Below are 19,906 nucleotides of genomic sequence, written 5' to 3'. Positions count from 1 at the left end.
GTCATGGAAACAAGCACTGATGCCACCCATATGAAGTATAATATTGCTTAAAGAGGACCTGAAAAGGACAGATGGAGTATGTACTGCTTTGCTTTTCTGTGATGTATAAAAAAGCTTGAAGTGGTGGTGGTGGTTTGAGGTGTTGTTTTGTTTTTTTTTAAACTATAAAAAATAATCTACTTGTATTTTTACATTAGAAATTCATGCCTTGTCTAAATTGGAACTATAGGCACAACAGGAGAACCAGTGGGATGATATCACTGGAGACCAGAGACAAACGCTGAGCAACAGAGTGCAAGGAATTTTTGCTTGGATTATTTAAAAGAATTTGTTTGGTTTTGTTAACTATTTAACTCAAACAACAGAGAAACACTCAGCAGGAGAAGAAATCTTTATTAAAGATTCAACAAGCCTGCCTCTTTCACTTAAGGATGTGGGACGTCCCAATTTCAATTTGAGATTACCAACAAGTACTCCAGAAAAGTCAGGAAAGTACAGATTTGACATCCTAAATATTTCTAAGGTTAAAAGTAAGCAGGAAAGAAGTATATCTTTCAGATTCTTAAAAAGTATTTCAAATTGCAGCAATATTAGCAAGCTTTTTAATTTACTTCCCGGGTATATTGTTAAATCTTATGAATTTCCAAATGCACAGGAAGTGTTTCAATTCTATGCATGCACACAACTCACCAGGAATAAAATAAGGTCTCACAAGACTGTTGTCTTATTCTGTCTATATCTGCTTTCACAGCCTTAATCTCCGTGAGCATCTCAGTCACTCTTGCAGACAACTGCTGCCACAACTGATCCTGTTTTCGCATCCTGCATCCAGAGGGTAGTTGTTCTGCAGCCACTGGAGATAGGTATTTTAGCTCTGATTGGATTAGATCAGGTATTCCCATCTGGGCATTTTCCAGATTCTGTTCAGTTCCTTTACACTGGGGAATGTTTGTTTTCATATCCGTCCTTACACCATGACTACAGATTAAAGACTGTTCTCTTGGGCAGCACTGTATAAACCAAGATAGCTGCTCAATGACCATCACACATTGCATGGCAAGATGTTGCAGTCTCTCAGTCCACTGCTGAATACTATCTTGAGGAGGAAAGGCTACATTATAGTCTCTAGTAACATTCATCCTTGAATCAATCTCCTGTACACAACTCAGGAGATTCCTGTTTAGAAGAGTCATACAAGAAGAAAGGTTAAAAAGACTTTTTATTAAAATATGGAATCGCATTTCCTTAAAGTAGAATCTTAGAATATAAAATCAGAAGTATGTAAAATATTGTTATAATATCATCACTCTTCCCATCCAGATACAAATAACTTTTATTAAAGAACATTTAGGATATTTTTAATTATTTCAATATATTTTCTGATTGATTTGCAATAATCTCTTTAAAGCTAGAAAATGAAGCTCCTCCTCCCCATTTTGTACACATGAGTTTCTTGAGGTCCTCCTTATCAAAATACTCCAGGTTTATTAAAAACAAATAAGATTAACAAACTCCCTGGCCTACATTCAATTATTCTTCACTTTCTTCCACTATTTAACGTGGATAAATCCTACCAAGCCAGCATTTTCCAGAGAGAAAGCTCATGAAAAATGATCACATGAACCTGCCATAAATTTCAAGTGACAGCAATGCAGCTAAATATCTCTGCATACTTTATATAGTCAGACTATTGCAATGAATTATGTGAAGTACAGAAAAATATCAATAAATATTTACATTGCAGTAGCACCAAAAGGCTCTAATTCAGATTGGGAGTCATACAAAAACCTAAGAGAACAGTCCCTAACGCAACATCATAGACAGTTCTATAGTGTTACAGAAAGAATTTGTGGGTGCATGAGCAAGACAGTGGAATTGGCAGGGATATCAGTAAGTCATCCAGAAGTGACTGAGAGTGGAATAAAATGGCTAAAGACAAGGTATTTATTGTGCACTGGTGATCATTTTTTTCAGCCCAAGAGATGCAAACCCCTACAAACTAACTATCCAACTGTACAAGATTTTTCTTTTAAACTCTGCTGAGGTTTCTGTATTTTCACTTAGAGAGTCATGTGTTACTCCTGGGGGAATTCTGCACATCTGCAGATGCACAGAATTAATCTGTCCCACATAATTCCCACCTCGCCCCTGCATAAAAAGCGTTCTGCCGAGTACTGCAGTTCCACCTTTTGCCCACCATAGGCCACTGTTGCCCCAGAACAGCCAGCTGCACAGCACTTTAGGGGCAGAATGTATTTTCTGTGGGGGAAAAAAAACCTGTAGGGGAATTCTGCAGCACTGGGCATGCATAGAATGCTTGCCGATCGATTTACTGTGTCTTCATCAGACCCGTAAATCAACAGTGCCGATCTACTGGTAAGTATAGACACGCTCTGAGACTTCCTCAGCAGCTAGCTCACACAATCTCTGTCTCTGTCACACTCATCCCTCACACACATTCTGTCTCTCCCTCTCCCCTACCCCATCTCTGCAGAGTGGGAGGGGGAGACAAGGCTCAGGACAGAGCAGGAGAGCTTTCAGTGAGTGCCTTAAAAAGAGACAGCGCACTGCGTCTATCAGAAACTTCCCCAGCACGCACACGCACACAGTCTCTGTCTCACTCTCACACTCACTTCCCAACACATACTTATATTATTATTGTTGTTACTCCTTGGTACTTTATAAGAAGGCATTACTGGGTAAGACCAAAGGTTCATCTAGCCCAATATCCTGTCTTCTGACAGTAGCCAATGCCAGTGGCCCCAGAGGGAATGAACAGAACACGTAATCATCAAGTGATCCATCCCCTGTCGCTCATTCCCAGGTTCTGGCAAACAGGGGCTAGGGACACCATCCCTCCCCATCCTGGCTAATAGCCATTGATGGACCTATCCTCCATGAATTTATCTAGTTCTTTTTTGAATCCTGTTATACTCCTGGCCTTCACAACATTCTCTGGCAAGGAGTTCCACAGGTTAACTATGCATTGTGTGAAAAAATACTTCCTTTTGTTCGTTTTAAACCTGCTGCCTATTAATTTTATTTGGTGACCCCTAGTTCGTGTGTTATGAGAAGGAGCACTTCCTGCAATGCACATATATTCTCTGTAATTTTATTCTTTCAAAGTGTGTTATTTTAGTTTTTTGACTGGTCCATGCATTTCATAATTTTTATTTCTCTCTTACACTTAAATTTAAATTCTTTGAGTAGTGAGCTCTAAAATGCCTAGCCTGTCCTGGCTGGAGTAATTATCCCTATTGGTAACTTTTAAAAAATATATATATTATATCTAGGTTTTTTGTTTCTACTGGTGGTGCATATTCTCATGTTACCTCGGTGCACATAACAAAATTAATCCTGCCCATGGATGGAAAAAATTAGAGGGAACATTGCTCAGGAGCTAGTGGTGTGACGGCGTTGAGCCTGGGTAGGGGGGCTGCAGGGAAACATGGGGATCAGGGGTTTGGGGAGAGGGGCGGTTGTGCCTGACTGAATGGGAGAGGCTTGGGGTCAGGGTTTGCATGGGGAATGCTTCCTAACTCCCTAACAATCCTCCTCCCCACCAAACCTTCTCCCACCCACACCCAACACCCTCCAGGTTCACTCCCAGGCTCTTTCCCTCTCCCTCAGCTCCTCCATTACCCCTGACTCCCCTAAGTGTTTGCACTGCTTCTGACAAGTGCAGGAAATATAGTTTTGTATTGTAATTTAAATGAATTACTCAAAGTTCAATATTAATATGCCTGTTTGTCAAAAAAAATTAGAATTTTTTTTTTTGGTCTGTATTGTTACAGACATACTTGCTGACAGATATTTTGAAATAAATTACCACAATAATTGAAACTGGTATGATTGTATTGTGTTATTTTGACAAAATATGCAGAATTTAATTTTTTGGTGCAGAATTTCCCCAGGAGTAATGTTTGTCAGCCACTTGCTGGCCAATTAATTTTCCCAAAAACTTGACAAGCTAAGATACAAGTTAAACAAACTTAAGTCCAATCACAAGGCACTATCACTATCAAATGGCTTATGTTTGACAAATCAAAGGATTTTGGTATAGTTTTGTAGTGTGATTCTTTTCTGGTCTTCAGTTGGGTAGGTCTCTCATTTCTCTTAAACATTTTGATTCTTGGTAGGCTACTCATTTACTAAATTTTCAATCTGCTTGCCCAGATTTGAGCTCAGTTGTGACTCTTGCTCCACATTTTAATTCCAGAAGGTGGAGCTATTAGTCTACTGAATTAAACACATTAATATTATGTTGGTCTGAAATTGATCTGTGCACTGAGAGAGGGGACAAATGTGGTCTAACCACAATTCTTTTCCTTTTATTTGAGACATCAGACACATAGGCAAAAAATAAAAAACGGAAGAGAAATCTATTCCTTTTATCATGCAATTTTCCATTCTTTTATAAACTTAAATATTTAGAGTCAACTTCCTCTTCAACATTTTAAAATAAGGCTATACTAATAAAATGTGAGATACCTCAGTATTATCCATTGTTCTGTCAAGGCAGTGAGTGAGCTCTTCTGCTTAACAAGCATCTTCATAAGGTGTGCAGTGAATCCTTTACATCTATCAATGCTACCTAGTCCAATTTCCTGAAGAGAGGCGGCAGAGCAAGCAAAGGTGACTAAAACTGTGTTCAATTACATCACACTGCCTTGGACTGTGAGATCTAACAAGATCACATACAAAACAGCATCAGGCTTAGTCAGTGCTTGGATGAGGGAATACCTGGAAAGCCTCAGGTACTGCAGAAGGTGGTGCTGATTTAACAGGAACCATTCTTTCCCCTTTCAATACTAAACTAAAACCCACACAAGGTATAGGCACTTTGCTGTTGAAGGTGCTATCTTTTGCATGAGACACAGAATGGAGGCTCTGACCAAGTCTGATCATTATATATCCCAGAGCACTTTTCATGAAAGTAGAAATATCAATGCTATTGTACTGACCAAATTCCACACAGGATAATTTGGATTTTGTCTACCTAAATATTTTCCACAGTACAAGAAAGGCTAATGGGATTCCTGTATATGTACAATGCAATAAGCAATTTGGGATGAAAGATGCTGTACATACAATATAGATTATTAAATAACATCTCTAGTTATTTTTTAAGTTATATATTCACAAAGCCAGAGATTCTCAATAGTTTGAAATCACTAAGTTGGAATGCTGTCCCCAAACCAGATTTTAAATAAACATAGATCTTCTATGACTGTGACTCAACTCAGTATCAGAAAATCCAAACTCCAAGTTCAAAGCGGTAATTCAGATAAAAACCATTCTCCATTTTTGCTTGCTGTTACTCCTTTACCTTGGCAGGTGCTAATAATGCTGTCTGAAGCCTAGAGTGGCGTGCAAGAGATCGATAGAAGTACTTTTGGCATCCATCCCAGACAGAAGAAATCTCTGTCAGCAACCTGAAAGAATATGAATAAGTCTGACTTTAAAGATACACAACGTCAGGATCCTGGAAGGCTTAACAGCAGGCCTGGTATCACCAAGCTTAAAGAAGCTGGATTTATCTGTGCATTTATCCAGCAATTTTTTTGCAACTTTATTAAATAAATGATCATATAAGTAAACAAAGTTTTTCAGTTCCTCCATGGCTGTTCTACAGGAAAAAAATACTAAAAAATTGAAGCTACTGAAGAATCTGAGTAGCAATTATAATTGAGACTTGGGGTGATCCAACTCATCCCTATGTCACATTCCAAAATCACTCCACAATTTAAAGGGACACTAAGTTGGAATTTTTCAAAATGACTAAGGCTATAGCTACACTACACACAGTTGTGCTGTTACAGCCGTGCCGCTAAAAGCCACACAGTGTAGCTGCTGTTTGTTGGCAGGAGAGGGCTCTCCTGCGGACAAAAAACATCCACCCCCCATCAGCAGCTTTATCAGCAGCAGGAGAGTGCTCCTGCCAACAAAGCCCTGTTCACACCGGTTCTTTTTGTCAGTAAAATTTCTGATGTTCAGTGGGATGGGGGAGGGGTTTTAAACACCTCTAAACGACAAAAGTTTTGCCGACTAAGTGTCAGTGTAGACGAGTGGTCCCCAACCTTTTTGTCTCGTGGGCGCCAGACGAAGGACCATGGCAGTGGTGGAGCATCCGCCGAAATGCCGCCGAATTTCCACGGCATTTTGGCGGCGACGCCTCTTGATGACTTTGCTTGTCGGTGGCAAGCATCATCGTCGAGAGGCGTTGCTGCTGAAATGCCACAGAAATTCGGCGGCATTTCGGCGGATGCTTCACCACTGGCCAGGACGTGGGCACTGCGCTGGGGACCCCTTGTGTAGACATACCTGTAGTCTAGATTCCAGTAAAGAACTCTTTGTCCTTATTTTGTTGTTGAGAAAGTAAAATTATAAACAAACTCCTACATTTGGAAGGGATATAAACCCTCATGCTTCAGGACATAAAATGTCTGACCGAGGGGTTTATGAAAAATGCTTCCCTATGGGCAGGTTTATCCATAACTCCCTGCTTTGGAGACCTTTCATCTTCCTCTCAAACATTTGTTGGAGACAGGAAACTAGCCTAGATGGACCACTGGTTTGATCTGGAAAAGGAATTCAGCCAAGAGTCATAGATCATTAGGGTTGGAAGGGACCTCAAGAGATCATCTAAGTCCAACCTCCTGCTCAAAGCAGGACCAATCTCCAAGTGACCCCTCAAGGATTGAACTCACAACCCTGGGTTTAGCAGGCCAATGCTCAAATCAATTCCTATGGTTCTAAATTCCTAAACATTCGTTAAAAAAAGTTAAGTGTGTTTCTGCTTCCATTTTGATTGAAAAATATTTTCCCCTCAAGTGTTTTTAGTTATAGTAAAATTGTAGGTGGTACTACAATAGGAATAATATTTTCAGTGGTTTACTGACCATATAGTTAAAGTAAAAGTAATTCATACATGTAAGAAAAAAAAACCAAACCTATAAATAATCCAGAAAGACTAGGCAGAACAAGTCATTCCAGATGCACTTCATTTTGTAAGTTATGTTGATGGTTAATATTACAATCCAAAAGTATAAAATGCTAAGTACGTACTTGGCATCCAATTCATGTGTGCAGTTGACTAGGGCTAGTGCACTGTGTAAATCCAAGGGGTGCAGGCAAAGCATATCCTGAGGGTCTTTTGAACGAGACCAAGCAAGGCCTTTTCGATATGACAAACCTAGAAAGGCATTTAAAAAAAAACAAACAACAACTCACTTATACCATGTCTTCATGCTCTGGTACTTTGTTATACAGTATGAGACCTAGTCAGTACCAATTTTGCTAACACATACAAAAGGTTTTTTTCTGAGGCCAACAGCCCTTTAGGCAACCATACATTAGAAGCTAATTCAAGATCATGATAGAGAAACACACAGAAAAGTACTAAATGAAGACGAGTAGACATTAACCTTAGGGGTGATTTGAAAATGGGAAGAGTAGTAAAACAAAGAAGCAGCAAACCAAAAAACATGCGTCTGAAAGGCAAAAACTGAAGTGTCAAATAAAACCAGGGACAAAGACAATCAGTCTTAACCCAGTTCAAAACATCTGCTGAATAACAGGGTGAAGTATAATGTTGCTTTCACACAAGCCAACTTAAATAGTACTTTCAAAGCACTTGTGAATTTAATTTTTATAATCACATAAGTATTATATAATAGCATCAAATAAATTCAAGTCACAACAGCAAGTCACATATACCAAGTTTTCAAACAAAACTGAGAATAACCACGGCAGCAAGCACGCAGCACTTTCCCCATCTTACGTGAGGAAACTAAAGCACAGAAAGGTTAAATTCCCATGGTGTTGCAGTGGTAGAGGCAGAAATAGAACCCATGTGTAATGGCCAGGCCAGTGCCCTACCTACCAGACACTACCACCTGCCTACAACATTACATCCATTGACCAGCAACCTTCTTGCAAAGTATCTATTTCATTAGAGTTATCACAGACCACTATCAAAAGCAGAAAGTCCATCTATGGGGACACATTCCACTTAGAGCCATTTATGTGTATGGCTATCTAAATAAAACTGATCCTGGTATTCTGGGAACTACTTACACAACATGCCCTGAGAAATGCTCTCTCAAGTATTGCCAACACATAAAAATCATGAGTCAAGCCCCTCAGAAGTAATCATGAGATTTTAAAAATAATACATTTAATGCTTTTCACTTGCCTTCTGGCCTGAGCCTTTAGGGCGCACTTTAGTGACTCAATAATGTCACACTTTCAAGGTTCTCTCTGCAACTATCAGGCCTATGAACTTAAATTTTTTTAAATGAAAGTTGAGAATCTCACCTAACCACATGCCTCTAGAAGCTGAGGCTTTAAAAAGAGACACCACATAATATAAGACTCATGATAAAATACACAAGAGTTAAAATACACACACACTGTGACTTGCAAACCTATGGGTATGGCTACACTTACAGTTTTGCAGCGCTGGTAGTTACAGCTGTGTTCGTACAGCTGTGTAGGGCCAGCGCTGCAGTGTGGCCACACTGACAGCTACCAGCGCTGCAGTGTGGCCACATTTGCAGCACTTGCAGCACTGTTGGGAGTGGTGCATTGTGGTCAGCTATCCCAGCATTCAAGTGGCTGCAACGTGCTTTTCAAAAGAGGGGGGTGGGGTGGAATGTGACAGGGAGCGTGGGGGAGACAGAGAGAATGGATTTTTGGAGTTGACACTGTTCTCAGCTCCCTGCCTTGCAAGTTCTAAGGACTGTGCCTATCTTCAATCATTTTAAAAGTTCTAACTCCCTTCCCCCACTCCTCTCTCATTCACTAAATGCAAATTATGTACTGCTAAATATCCGTCAGACCAGATCAGCAACTGCTGAACACGGACTTCGCCCTCCCCCTCTGCCGTGTGAGAGTGCTGTTTCTCTCTTCAAGCAAACAGCTGTGAACATTCCAAAGTAATTCCCCTGCCTGCCTCAGCTCGCTCAGCAAACAGGAGTTGTGTTTGTTTTTTAAATAAGCAGTTTGGCTGAACTCCGAGCTCTCCCTTTCTTCCAGTTTGTTGTGGACAGGAATTCTGGGATACCTCCTTACACCCCGGAGGTCAATAAAAGCGCTGGTGGGCGTCCACACTTGCTGACCAGCGCTGGATCACCAGCGCTGGAATCCCTACACCCGAGGCTCGACCGGGTGTACAGCCAGCGCTGGAACCAGGGAGTTGCAGCGCTGGCCGTGCTTTGCAAGTGTGGCCACATCCTAAGTTGCAGCGCTGTAACCCCCTCACCAGTGCTGCAACTCTCTAGTGTAGCCAAGCCCTATGTTTCTGACTAGAGATTGGTAGAATAGGGACAAGGGAAAAAGAAAATGTTGACAACAGCCATCCATTGTGGCCTATTACACAGTATTTAAAGTTTACCACTCATAGTCACATGTAAGGTAAAAAACAGGTAAAGTGTCAGGGCATTAAACTGTAAAGTGTCAGGGCATTAAACTGGGCAATCAGTCAGTCGATCTATAAAGTCACTTACTGTAAACACAGTTACTCAGCCAAGAGATGGGCAAGAAAGACTTGGGTAGGATATAAGGCTGGGAAAAGGCTGAGGTTTAAAAAAGCTTCAGGAAGCTGTTGAGAAGGCTGCTGGGATCTGAGGGACAGTAAAACAATGACCAAGCTAAGAGAGGCCACAGAGAAGCACTGAGAAGTATTTGCTTGTGTGGAGGTTACACATTTTGGTAATTTCAGTGATCCAGGACAGCTTATGAAAAGGAGTCAATATGACAAGAATGGAAACAGTGCTGGACCAGTAGCTTTGGAGCTCTCCATTTATCTTTAAAACTTCCTGCACTGCCTTTCTAACATGCCTTAGCTTGTTCTTAAGGGACCACTTCCCCAGGCAAGCAGTTTAGCCTTCATGTCCATTCATTCCTTAGCTTCTCTACCAATACTAGCCACTGAAATGTAGGCCCTTTTTCACTAGGGATGAGACTGGAATCACCAACTCATTTCACGTTAGCTTTGAATCAGTGAATGGGTACCGAGTCCCCTCCCACTTCTAAAGTAGGACAGTGACCCCTAACTAAATGTTCTGAATAAATGCTTTGAAATAGAGATCATATTGCATATAACGTAATGCAACACAATTGAATGGAAAGACTGTTCTAATAATCCTGACTGACACCAAAATATTGAAGCTTTGATACACAAATCCAAAACAGTTCAATACAAGTTTACATGCTCGTGAAAACATTATGCACGATGCCTCAATCTGGAGAATGATACTGATATCACTGTGTGTGTGTTTATTAGCAAAAGTATTCTATCCTACACCTTCCGAATTTTTAACCCAACCACATTTAAAGTAAATCTCACCTGTTTTAGTAAGGCTTTTAAAGAGATCTGATAAGGCCCGTTGTTTCTGCATAAGAATATGCTTGACCTCTGACTTCTGCTTTTCCTTATCCGCAGCCTGATTAACTGTTAAATTCCGCAGTTCAAGCACAGAGACAATAATATCACCTGTATGGGAGACAGTAAAAGGAGAGAGACTTGGAACCTCAACATGCATAAACTAATTATGGAAAGGATCTACATACATAGCTGATTAAGAAAATGCTCTTAAGATTTTTTTGGTCACGCAGTCATGTGTTTCCAATACTCCCCTGTAAACTGCTCAAGACTCTCCACCCGGTCTAGAAATGAGTTCTTCTTCATAAGAGTTGCACACAACACCTTCATTCGCTTCGTGAGCTTGGGCAAACGACACTGAAGAGATTCTGTATCAAACATAACTCCATCATAGCATTTTTCTGACAGCACAGTCTGTGAAAATGGAAGAAATCAGCATCCATACCAACGTACAGCTCCACATGGATCATAGCTAAGGCTAAGATTATGTCACAGAGTCTGTGACTTCCATAACATTTTCCACTTCAGCCCCAGGGCGGTGGGGTTGGAGCTGGCAGCAAGCGAGCACCTGGAGCTCTAAGCCCTGCAGGTGATGGGGGCCCCTCAGCTCCCAGCCACCATAGGCGGTGGGGACCCCAGAGCTCCGAGCCATTGTGGACAATGGGGAAACTTGAAGCTTTCAGCCACCGCATGAGGCTGGAGACCCAGAGCTCCAAGTTGCTGGCTCCAGAACTCTCAGTTGTCGCAGGGGGGACCCTGATTCTGAGCCACTGGACCTGGAGCTCTGAGCCACCATAGCGGGTGGGGGCCCTCGCAGCTCCCAGCCACTGTGGGTGCTGAGGGGATGCCGAAGCTGTGGGTGGGTGGGTGGGTGCGTGCTGGACTCCCCTTCCTTCCCCAGGGTTCCAGGAGCAATGGATTCTTCCTAAAAGTGTGGGGGGGTCACTAGGTTCACCCCCTCCATAGCCCCACCCCTTTCCCTCCAAGGCCCCACCCAGGCTAGAGCTGAGCTGAGGAGTCTGGACTCCTCCATGTGCCCTGGGTGAGGGGCCCGAGAGCAGCCCTTGGCCCATATCCCCGACCCCCGTGTCCCCAGCCCAGGGCAGATACAGGGTCCACACCTCCTCACAGCTGCCCACGCAGCTCTTAACCTGACCTGACTCTGGCTTGGGTGGGGCAAGGGCCTCAGGGGCCAAACAGCTGGGTCATGATAAGAGCCGCCCAGGCAGCTGTGAGGAGCCACAGACCCTCCACCTGCCCTGGAAGGGGGACCAGGACACAGGACGGAGGCTGCTCTTGGGCTCTCCCACCATGGGCAGGTGGAGCATGTGGCTCCCCACAGCTGTCCATGCTTCCTGGGCTTCTCCTACCTGGACTGGGCTCCAGATACCAGCCTGGATGGGGGGTAGGGGCAGGCAGCCACACCCATCCACTTTCAAAACTGGGAGGGCCATGGCCCCTTGCTGCCCACTCCATCTGTGATTTTTACTAAAAATATCCATGACAAAATCTTAGCCTTAATCATAGCAACTTACTGTAAATCATTACTAAAGCTCCACATACAGCTGAAACCCAAAACATTTTATATCTAATCGGCACATAATTCAAAAGTCTTGTGTAATTGAATTCAGTATTTTGATTAAGCCACATTTTGTCCACACCAACACTGGGGTAAGTTGCAATATAAATCTCAGTTTCTCAATCCACAAGCCAAGGATAACCTACTTATTACCCCCACACTGAAAGACTGAGAGGTTTAATTGGTATCTGCAAACAGCTTTAAAGATATTCAGATGGAGGCTAATAGTTAACTGCAAAGTAGCATAATTATAAACCACAGAGTGTCCGGAGTAATCCCCTGGGCTGTTTAACAGTTATTTCTCAGGGCTCTCTCAACTCGTTTATCGCTTGCTGTGGTTGTTTCATTCTCTCCAGGACAGAATTATCTGCATCATTAAAATCGTAAAACGAGCTAACAGTTGATAATCAGCAACAGTATATGCTTCTATTGCAAGGAATACAATAACGTAAAAGTGACCACGTTAGAATTGTATCAGATCCCCTCCCAGATTGCCATACTGAAGTAACAATGCAAGGACAGAGAGAGAAGAAAAAAAAATCAAACACTTTCCCAGTATGAAGAAATCGAACAGAATCCAGGAAACTGCCAGATGGAAATATCTGAGCCAATTTCATCCAAGCTAATATTCTCAGGAATTTCAGTTAGATTTTATTTATTAATTATATGTATTTATTTATTATATAAGATTATTAACCCTTAAAACACTAATAACTTCAATGGGAACATGAATCTGTTTCAGAATGTAAACAGGATAACTTCCCCTCTTGGCTGGATTACATGCTAATAGAATTTAGAGCTGAATCCAGGAGGGCTAAGAGTTATCAATGTATTTGAATCAGAAATCCTCCTCCTCACCTAATACCACAGTCCTTTCAGACAGAAAGGCAAAATAAGCCGTCTTCCCTGTCACTGTTATTGTATTGACTAGGTAGTTAAAAGATCACCACAGCCAATGCCTGAGTACCTGGAGACAATGTACACATCCACTGACAGATCTTAACTGTAAAAGCAGCAAAGAACCCTGTGGCACCTTATAGGCTAACAGATGTTTTGGAGCATGAGCTTTCGTGGGTGAATACCCACTTCGTCAGATGCATGTCGACATGCATCTGACGAAGTGGGTATTCACCCACGAAAGCTCATGCTCCAAAACGTCACTTAGCCTATAAGGTGCCACAGGGTTCTTTGCTGCTTTTACAGATCCAGACTAACACGGTTACCCCTCAGATCTTAACTGGAATATAGATTACTCTGCAGGGCAAAGCTTACTGTGCAATACTGACGCTAAGCATATTCATTGCATTCCCTCCCTCTTGACCCACATTTTATCACACAAATCACAACTGAAAGACATAAGACATACTTTAAAAAACTTTGACAATACTCAAAGAGGAGGCTTTTGTCACTGACTTGGCTTTTGTCACTGACTTGGCTTTTGTCATATAAAAACCAAATCAACATTCAAATCAGAATGCAAAACATATCCTGCTTGTAATTAGAATAAGAAGTGCACATACCTGGGCAGCGTCTGTTCTAGCAGACAAAGTTTTTCTTAGTATGCTGTTCAACCTTTGAACTTTAGTCTCTTCATTCTCAGACTCTTCCTGCCTCTCCAAGCAGTCTAGCGCTTCTTCTTTATCACTCTCAACCAGGGCAGGTTGACAGGGCTCCTTCAGAACAGATTCAAACTTCTTCATGAATTTAAAGAGGGTCCTAATCAACAAAAAAAAAAACCCCACAAGATTATCAAATGTTCTTTTCTTGAAGTTTTCTTATCTTCTGAAAGCAGATATGGTTCTATGGTACAAATGAAACCCCAGTGATATAACAAGCTCAGTGCTGCACAGAATCCAACCAGTAGGAAGTTAGAAATACAGTATGTGCATACACAGTCTATCACACTGGATCCCAAAATGGTCCCTTTCTTCCAAAATTTCCATGTTACCTGTGTGTCTTCTCCACAGATTGTTTTATAGCCCAGAAGCTGACATCATTCCACTTAGAAATTTTCACAAATTCCTACAACAGAAGAGGAACTGCTAATGAAATATTGCTTAAAAACACAATGCTTTTAAATGCAAATACTGCAATCACAAAAAAAAGGATGTGTTAAGCTGCGCTGACAGCCCCAAATAGCAAGGCATTCATATTCACCTTCTGCTAGTGTACACATTTGTGCTGGAAGTGCTGCACAGACAACATGGTTAGATCCATATGGGCCTCACTCTGCTGTAATCTCTCTGGTTAAGTGGAACTGACTAACTCCAGACAAAAACTACAACCAACCCTCCCACTCAGCTAATTTTCACACAAAGTGAAGTGTGAGGAAGGCTTCCATAGGAATTTCAGTAACCAGTAGAACTATTCAGTACAGTTCAAACAATGACACCTGCTTCACTGTTCCTTCGGACAATTCAGCACATTGTCTGAGGAAAGCTTCTATTCTTACCTTAAGTTCTTTTTCTATAGGCTGACGAAGTTCAGTGATCCTGGCCTGTACACATTCTGAAAACTGCTTGTAATAATTATATAGGTTCCAAAGAATGCTGCACAGCACATCTGGAAGAGAACAGAGCTGTAACAACAAGCTTCTTTCAAAGATAGCATTTTCTTCAATATCAACATCCATCTCTTTGGATTCATGAAACCCAGCAATACTGATAGAAATACTATGAACAGCAGGGCAGCAGGCACTACAGTAAGTGAACTGTATGTTGCACCTGCGGGCTCTTGTAATCAGTTTCCAGTGTCTGGAATCATGGATAGTTTATTGCTCTAAAGAACAAGTTATAGCCCCATTTACAAATGATAAAAAAGTACTTACCCTTTCCTTCTACTTGAGGCATTAGCAGGACATGACAGTGGAAAACCAACAGTGCTTGAAGTCGTGTATGAAATTCCCCCAAGGTAGATCCTTCAATAAAAGTTTGCAGTGTGTGGACCAGCACTGTTAAGCTCAGCTGCTCATTGGTTTCTGTGATTTCATCAGGGTGGGATTTTAAGGAAGAAAAAAAAATTCCAATTGAACATTTTCATTTGGCTGCTATAATCCGTATTGTGAGAGAATCCAAATCAGGATCTGGCTCCCTCAGGTTAGCTTCTGTTAGGGCTGTTGATTAACTGCAGTTAACTCACATGATTAACTCAAAAAAGGGAATCACGATTAAAAAAAATTAATCGCAATTACTTGCAGTTTTAATTGCACTTTTAAACAATAGTATACTAGTTGAAATGTATTAAATATTTTGGATGTTCTTCTACATTTTCATATATATTGTATTCTGTGTTGCAATTGAAGCCAAAGTGTATATTATTTTTATTATAAATATTTGCACTGTAAAAATAAATAGTATTTTTCAATTAACCTCACATAAGTACTGTAGTATAATCTCTGTCATGAAAGAACAATTTACAAATGTAGATTTTGTTATATAGCTGCACTCAAAAACGAAACAATGTAAAACTTTAGAGCCTACAAGTCCACTCAGTCCTATTTCTTGTTCAGCCAATCGCTAAGACAAACAAGTCTGTTTATATTTATGGGAGATATGCTGCCCTCTTATTTACAATGTCACCAGAAAGTGAGAACAGGCAGTTGCATGACATTTTTGTAGCCGATATTACAAGGTATTCATGTGCCACATATTATAACCATTTGTATGCCCCTTCGTGCTTCGGCCACCATTCCAGAGGACGTGCTTCCATGCTGATGGCACTCTTTAAAAGAATATGCATTAATTACATTTGTGACTGAACTCCTTGAGAGACAATTGTATGTCCCCTGCTGTTTTACCCGCATTCTGCATATATTTCATGCTATAGCAGTCAAGGATTATGACCCAGCACATGTTCATTTTAAGAACACTTTCACTGCAGATTTGACAAAACAAAGAAGGTACCAATATGAGATTTCTAAAGATAGCTACAGCACTCGATCCAAGGTTTAAGCATCTGAAGCGCCTTTCAAAATCTGAGAGGGACAATGCTTGTGGAGCATGCTTTCAGAAGTCTTAAAAGAGCAGCAATCCAATGCAGAAACTACAAAACCCGAAACACCAAAAAAGAAAATCAACCTTCTGTTGGTGGCATCTAACTCAGATGATGAAAATGAACATGCATCGGTCTGCACTGCTTTGGATTGTTATTGAGCAGAACCCATCATCAGCAAGGACACATGCCCCATGGAATGGTGGTTGAAGCATGAAGGGACATATGAATCTTTAGTACATCTGGCACATAAATACATTGTGGCACCGACTACAACAGTGCCATGTGAATGCATGTCCTCACTTTCAGGTGACATCGTAAATAAGAAGCGGGCAGCATTATTTTCTGTAAATGTAAACAAACTTGTTTGTCTGAGCGATTGGCTCAACAAGAAGTAGGACTGAGTGGACTTGCAGGCTCTAAAATTTTACATTATTTTATTTCTGAATGCAGTTTTGGTTTTTTTAAACATAATTCTACATTTATAACTTCAACTTTGATTATAAAGATATTGCCCTATAGTATTTGTACTGGTGAAATTAAAAATACTATTTCTTTTGGTTTTTTTACAGTGCAAATATTTGTAATAAAAAATAAACAAAGTGAGCACTGTACATTTTATATTTTGTGTTATATAATTGAAATTAATATATTTCAAAATGTAGAAAACAGCCAACAATATTTAAATAAATAGTACTCTATTATTGTTTAACAATGCAATTAATCGTGATTAATCTTTTAAATCGCTTGACAGCCCTGGTTTTTGTATGAACCCAGGGAGAGATATTCACTGTCCTGAAAACACTTGCATTCTAATTTGAAACAAGCCACAACAATAGAAGGGAAAGAGGAAGATGAGTGGTAATAAGATCATATGATTGCAGAGGCCAGGTACATGCACAACTTGATGGTTCCAAATCATTTTTTATTTTCAATCTCTATGAATAAAATAATTCTCAACCATCCCAGACTACCTCACAATCTAGAGATCATCAGTTGTTCAGTTCCTTGTGGGCATCATAGCAGAGGCTGGTCTTAGACAAATTTGAAAGTGCTAAGGATGGTGGCTTAATGGAACCAGTATCAGGAGAGTATGTGAGGGGGTGGTAGGGAGAAGCAAAACCACTTTTCTGATTAAAAAAAAATCAAGGGCTTGTTTTGAACAGTCCTAGAATCAATATAGCTGAGCTTGAATGGTAAATTCGGCATGAAAATATCCCTCTTTAAGGAGGGGAGTCCTTCCCTGCTGCAGAGGAAGTTACTTTTGCTTTTGCAGCTCTAGAAAATTGCATGCTGAGCATGTGCAGCTGTTTTACACTAAGCCTGTAAAGTAGACATCTGAGGACAGTTGCTGTGCATGCTATGTGACGAAATAACTGTAAAGTGTGCAGAGCTAGCAGGCACTTTGTATGGTGTGCAGACGAGAACACAGGTTATGAGCTCAACGTGCCTTCTGTGGCTGCAGAGAAAGACTCCCTCCCGCAGACCCCCCAGCTTAAAAATACCACTTAGTGTGATACATAATTGCTGAAGTTCTATTTCTAACTGGTCATTTATCACAGGCATTTTAGAGCAGCAGAACTGGGAAGGTGCCTGTACTAGAGAGAGTACACGTTCCTATGAGATGTATACTTAAGTGGCAGAAATAAATATGCAATACACATTGATTTTGAATAATAGTACGTGAACATGTACATTATTATAGCACATTCACTAAAGGGGCAGGAATTAAGGTTGTGTAGTATTTTCTAAGTGCCTAACTGTGCACCCTTAAATGATGGAGCTGTATTATACATTCTTAGTAGGATAATAGTTACCTCCTGTGCTCCTCTCAGTTTGCTCTTGCATGTACTTTTCAATCATCTGATGGATTGAGAACCAGTGCTTTGTGGATTTTTCTGTGTGCCGCTTCATAATATTGTCCAGACTAACCGACCAGCAGCTGGAAACAGGTGGGGGAGAGAAACCAAGGTAATTATTTATATACTGAAGACTCTAAAGTAGGGTGAACATTTGTTATTCCTTATTTCTGTCAAAATTAGGATTATTTTCAAGCAGAAAACTGAGTGTGTAAGAAAGATTACATAACAGGCAAAACTAACCACGTAAGTTCACAACTTTGTCACTACCACTTGAAGAAGAACCACCAATGCCACCACTGGCATCAGGGTTTAGGTATTTTGCCAGTCAGGGCTGAAAATATTTTTTGACCGCCCTGTCCCCCAGAATGGCTGAGCAAACAAACACCAAACAACCCCCAACCGACAGCAATGTGGCACTCAAGGCAACAACCCTGACTAGCATGGTGGCAGACAATAGGAAAACATGATTCACATTCAAGGTGACATGTGCTTCTGAAGAGTCTGCATTAAAACTAAGAACTTAAGATATGGAGACAATGGAGCATTACACTCAAGAAAGAAAAGACGAACAGTAGGGAACTGACGGTTCTTACTTTAACTCCAGTCTACGCCACTGGATGATCAACTGAGTGACCAAATCAAGATGTCTCCGCAAAGACAAAGCTCGACTTGCATTCTCCTCCCAGTCCTGAACGAGAGAAATTCCTCTTTATGGAAGACAAGAACTCGCACGAGAGAAAGAGGCATTAAGCATGACAGAACATTCCCCCTCCATTACCACACAGGCTCGTGTCCCATGTATCTGTGACCAGCACTGGATTTCACAAAAAGCTCTATGTTGGTTTTATTATAGTACCAACACTTAGGTCACTGTATCTTGCCACAGCCAATGATTTTACCTGCAGGTGAGCTATTAACTTGAGAAATTAAAATGGTTTCCTTTCCCCTCTTACCTGTGACTTTGCAAGCAGAATCTCTAAGCCGTTCAGGAACTTTGAGAGAGGACTGGAGAGTGGGAAGCTATGGATTCTGTCCATCACAACCAATAGCTACAACAAGAAGTACGTAAGTGACAGATGGAGTTTCCAACTCAGAGTAGCTGGTCAACCCACATGCAACATTTGAGTTTGAGCTAATCTACATGCAAACAACATCAGTGCTCCCCTTTAGAAAAGAGAAAACCTTGTCATTTTAAAATGGCCTCTCCATTTTAGGATTTAGACCAGTGAAAGCCAATATTACACAACATATTAAAGCATCACACATTGGCCAAATATAAGAACTTCAGCCAACATTAATGCTTATGGCACTTTGCATCACTCTTCAGTGAACAGAATGGACTAGCTTCAGAGGGAATCGCATCAAATCCTACCAAAGTGAAGCATTAGAGAAAGGAGAAGACCCTCACTGTTGAACAGAAGTTACTCTGGAAAACCTGGAGCCTTAAATGAACTTATAATGAAAAAACATTGTCTTACAAGTCATTAGAATGAACTCTGAGACTTTGGGATCTATAAAACACAGCATATTACTTTTACATTTGAATTGAAGATAGCACATGTGTTTACATGAGCAAACTTATCAATGTTATGCAACTGGATCATGTTGCTGAAAGGTAGCTAAGAAGCTACAAAATTATCCTAATTTACAAGGATATCACTATAGTCTTACTGTAAAAAATTAATTATTTCATAGTAACTAGATAGTTAGATTCTGATGTGTATATACAACCACACACACTAGGGTGCATTACACAGACACCCCCACCCACACCCGTTTATCTTAAAAGTTTACTGTAATGCTCTCACCTGCATGAGTGCAGGGTGTTCAGGCCATTCTTGCAGTAACCTGTTTACTTCTTTAGTAAAGTTATCGAGTACAGGCTGGCATTGTCGAACTTGGTGAATATTAGGGTGCTGGTAAAAGTCATATGGGCCATCTTGTTGTATGATGAGATCTGAAGTCACTTCCTCAAAAAGTGTATTGTGGAGAAGTGTGCCAACTAAAAGTTGGCTGCCAAGAAGATAATCATTCATTTCAGCACCTAAGAAGCCGAAAAGGAAGGACTCATACATTCTGTGATCACTT

The 19,906-nt window shown here is 40.8% G+C and overlaps 1 protein-coding gene across 1 annotated transcript in view; it reads right to left on the bottom strand.

The window, feature by feature from the left end:
• The window catches only part of MDN1 (midasin AAA ATPase 1), a 171,553-nt gene that overhangs the window by 28,683 nt on the left and 122,964 nt on the right, over window positions 1-19,906 (bottom strand). Inside the window, exons 66-79 of the mRNA XM_050949353.1 lie at window positions 19,627-19,862; window positions 18,772-18,867; window positions 18,412-18,506; window positions 17,774-17,898; window positions 14,794-14,943; window positions 14,419-14,528; window positions 13,915-13,988; window positions 13,487-13,682; window positions 10,647-10,801; window positions 10,352-10,503; window positions 7,069-7,195; window positions 5,330-5,435; window positions 4,492-4,607; window positions 691-1,176 (exon numbers count right to left, since the gene is read on the bottom strand). Of these exons, the coding sequence (XP_050805310.1) occupies window positions 691-1,176; window positions 4,492-4,607; window positions 5,330-5,435; window positions 7,069-7,195; window positions 10,352-10,503; window positions 10,647-10,801; window positions 13,487-13,682; window positions 13,915-13,988; window positions 14,419-14,528; window positions 14,794-14,943; window positions 17,774-17,898; window positions 18,412-18,506; window positions 18,772-18,867; window positions 19,627-19,862 (2,224 nt within the window). The remainder of the gene's footprint in view (window positions 1-690; window positions 1,177-4,491; window positions 4,608-5,329; window positions 5,436-7,068; window positions 7,196-10,351; window positions 10,504-10,646; window positions 10,802-13,486; window positions 13,683-13,914; window positions 13,989-14,418; window positions 14,529-14,793; window positions 14,944-17,773; window positions 17,899-18,411; window positions 18,507-18,771; window positions 18,868-19,626; window positions 19,863-19,906) is intronic.

Source organism: Gopherus flavomarginatus, chromosome 4, assembly GCF_025201925.1.
Source record: "Gopherus flavomarginatus isolate rGopFla2 chromosome 4, rGopFla2.mat.asm, whole genome shotgun sequence".
Classification (NCBI taxonomy): Eukaryota; Metazoa; Chordata; order Testudines; family Testudinidae; genus Gopherus; species Gopherus flavomarginatus.
The sequence above is the reverse complement of the archived record's forward strand: the minus strand, read 5'-3'. Positions and strand labels throughout refer to the sequence as shown.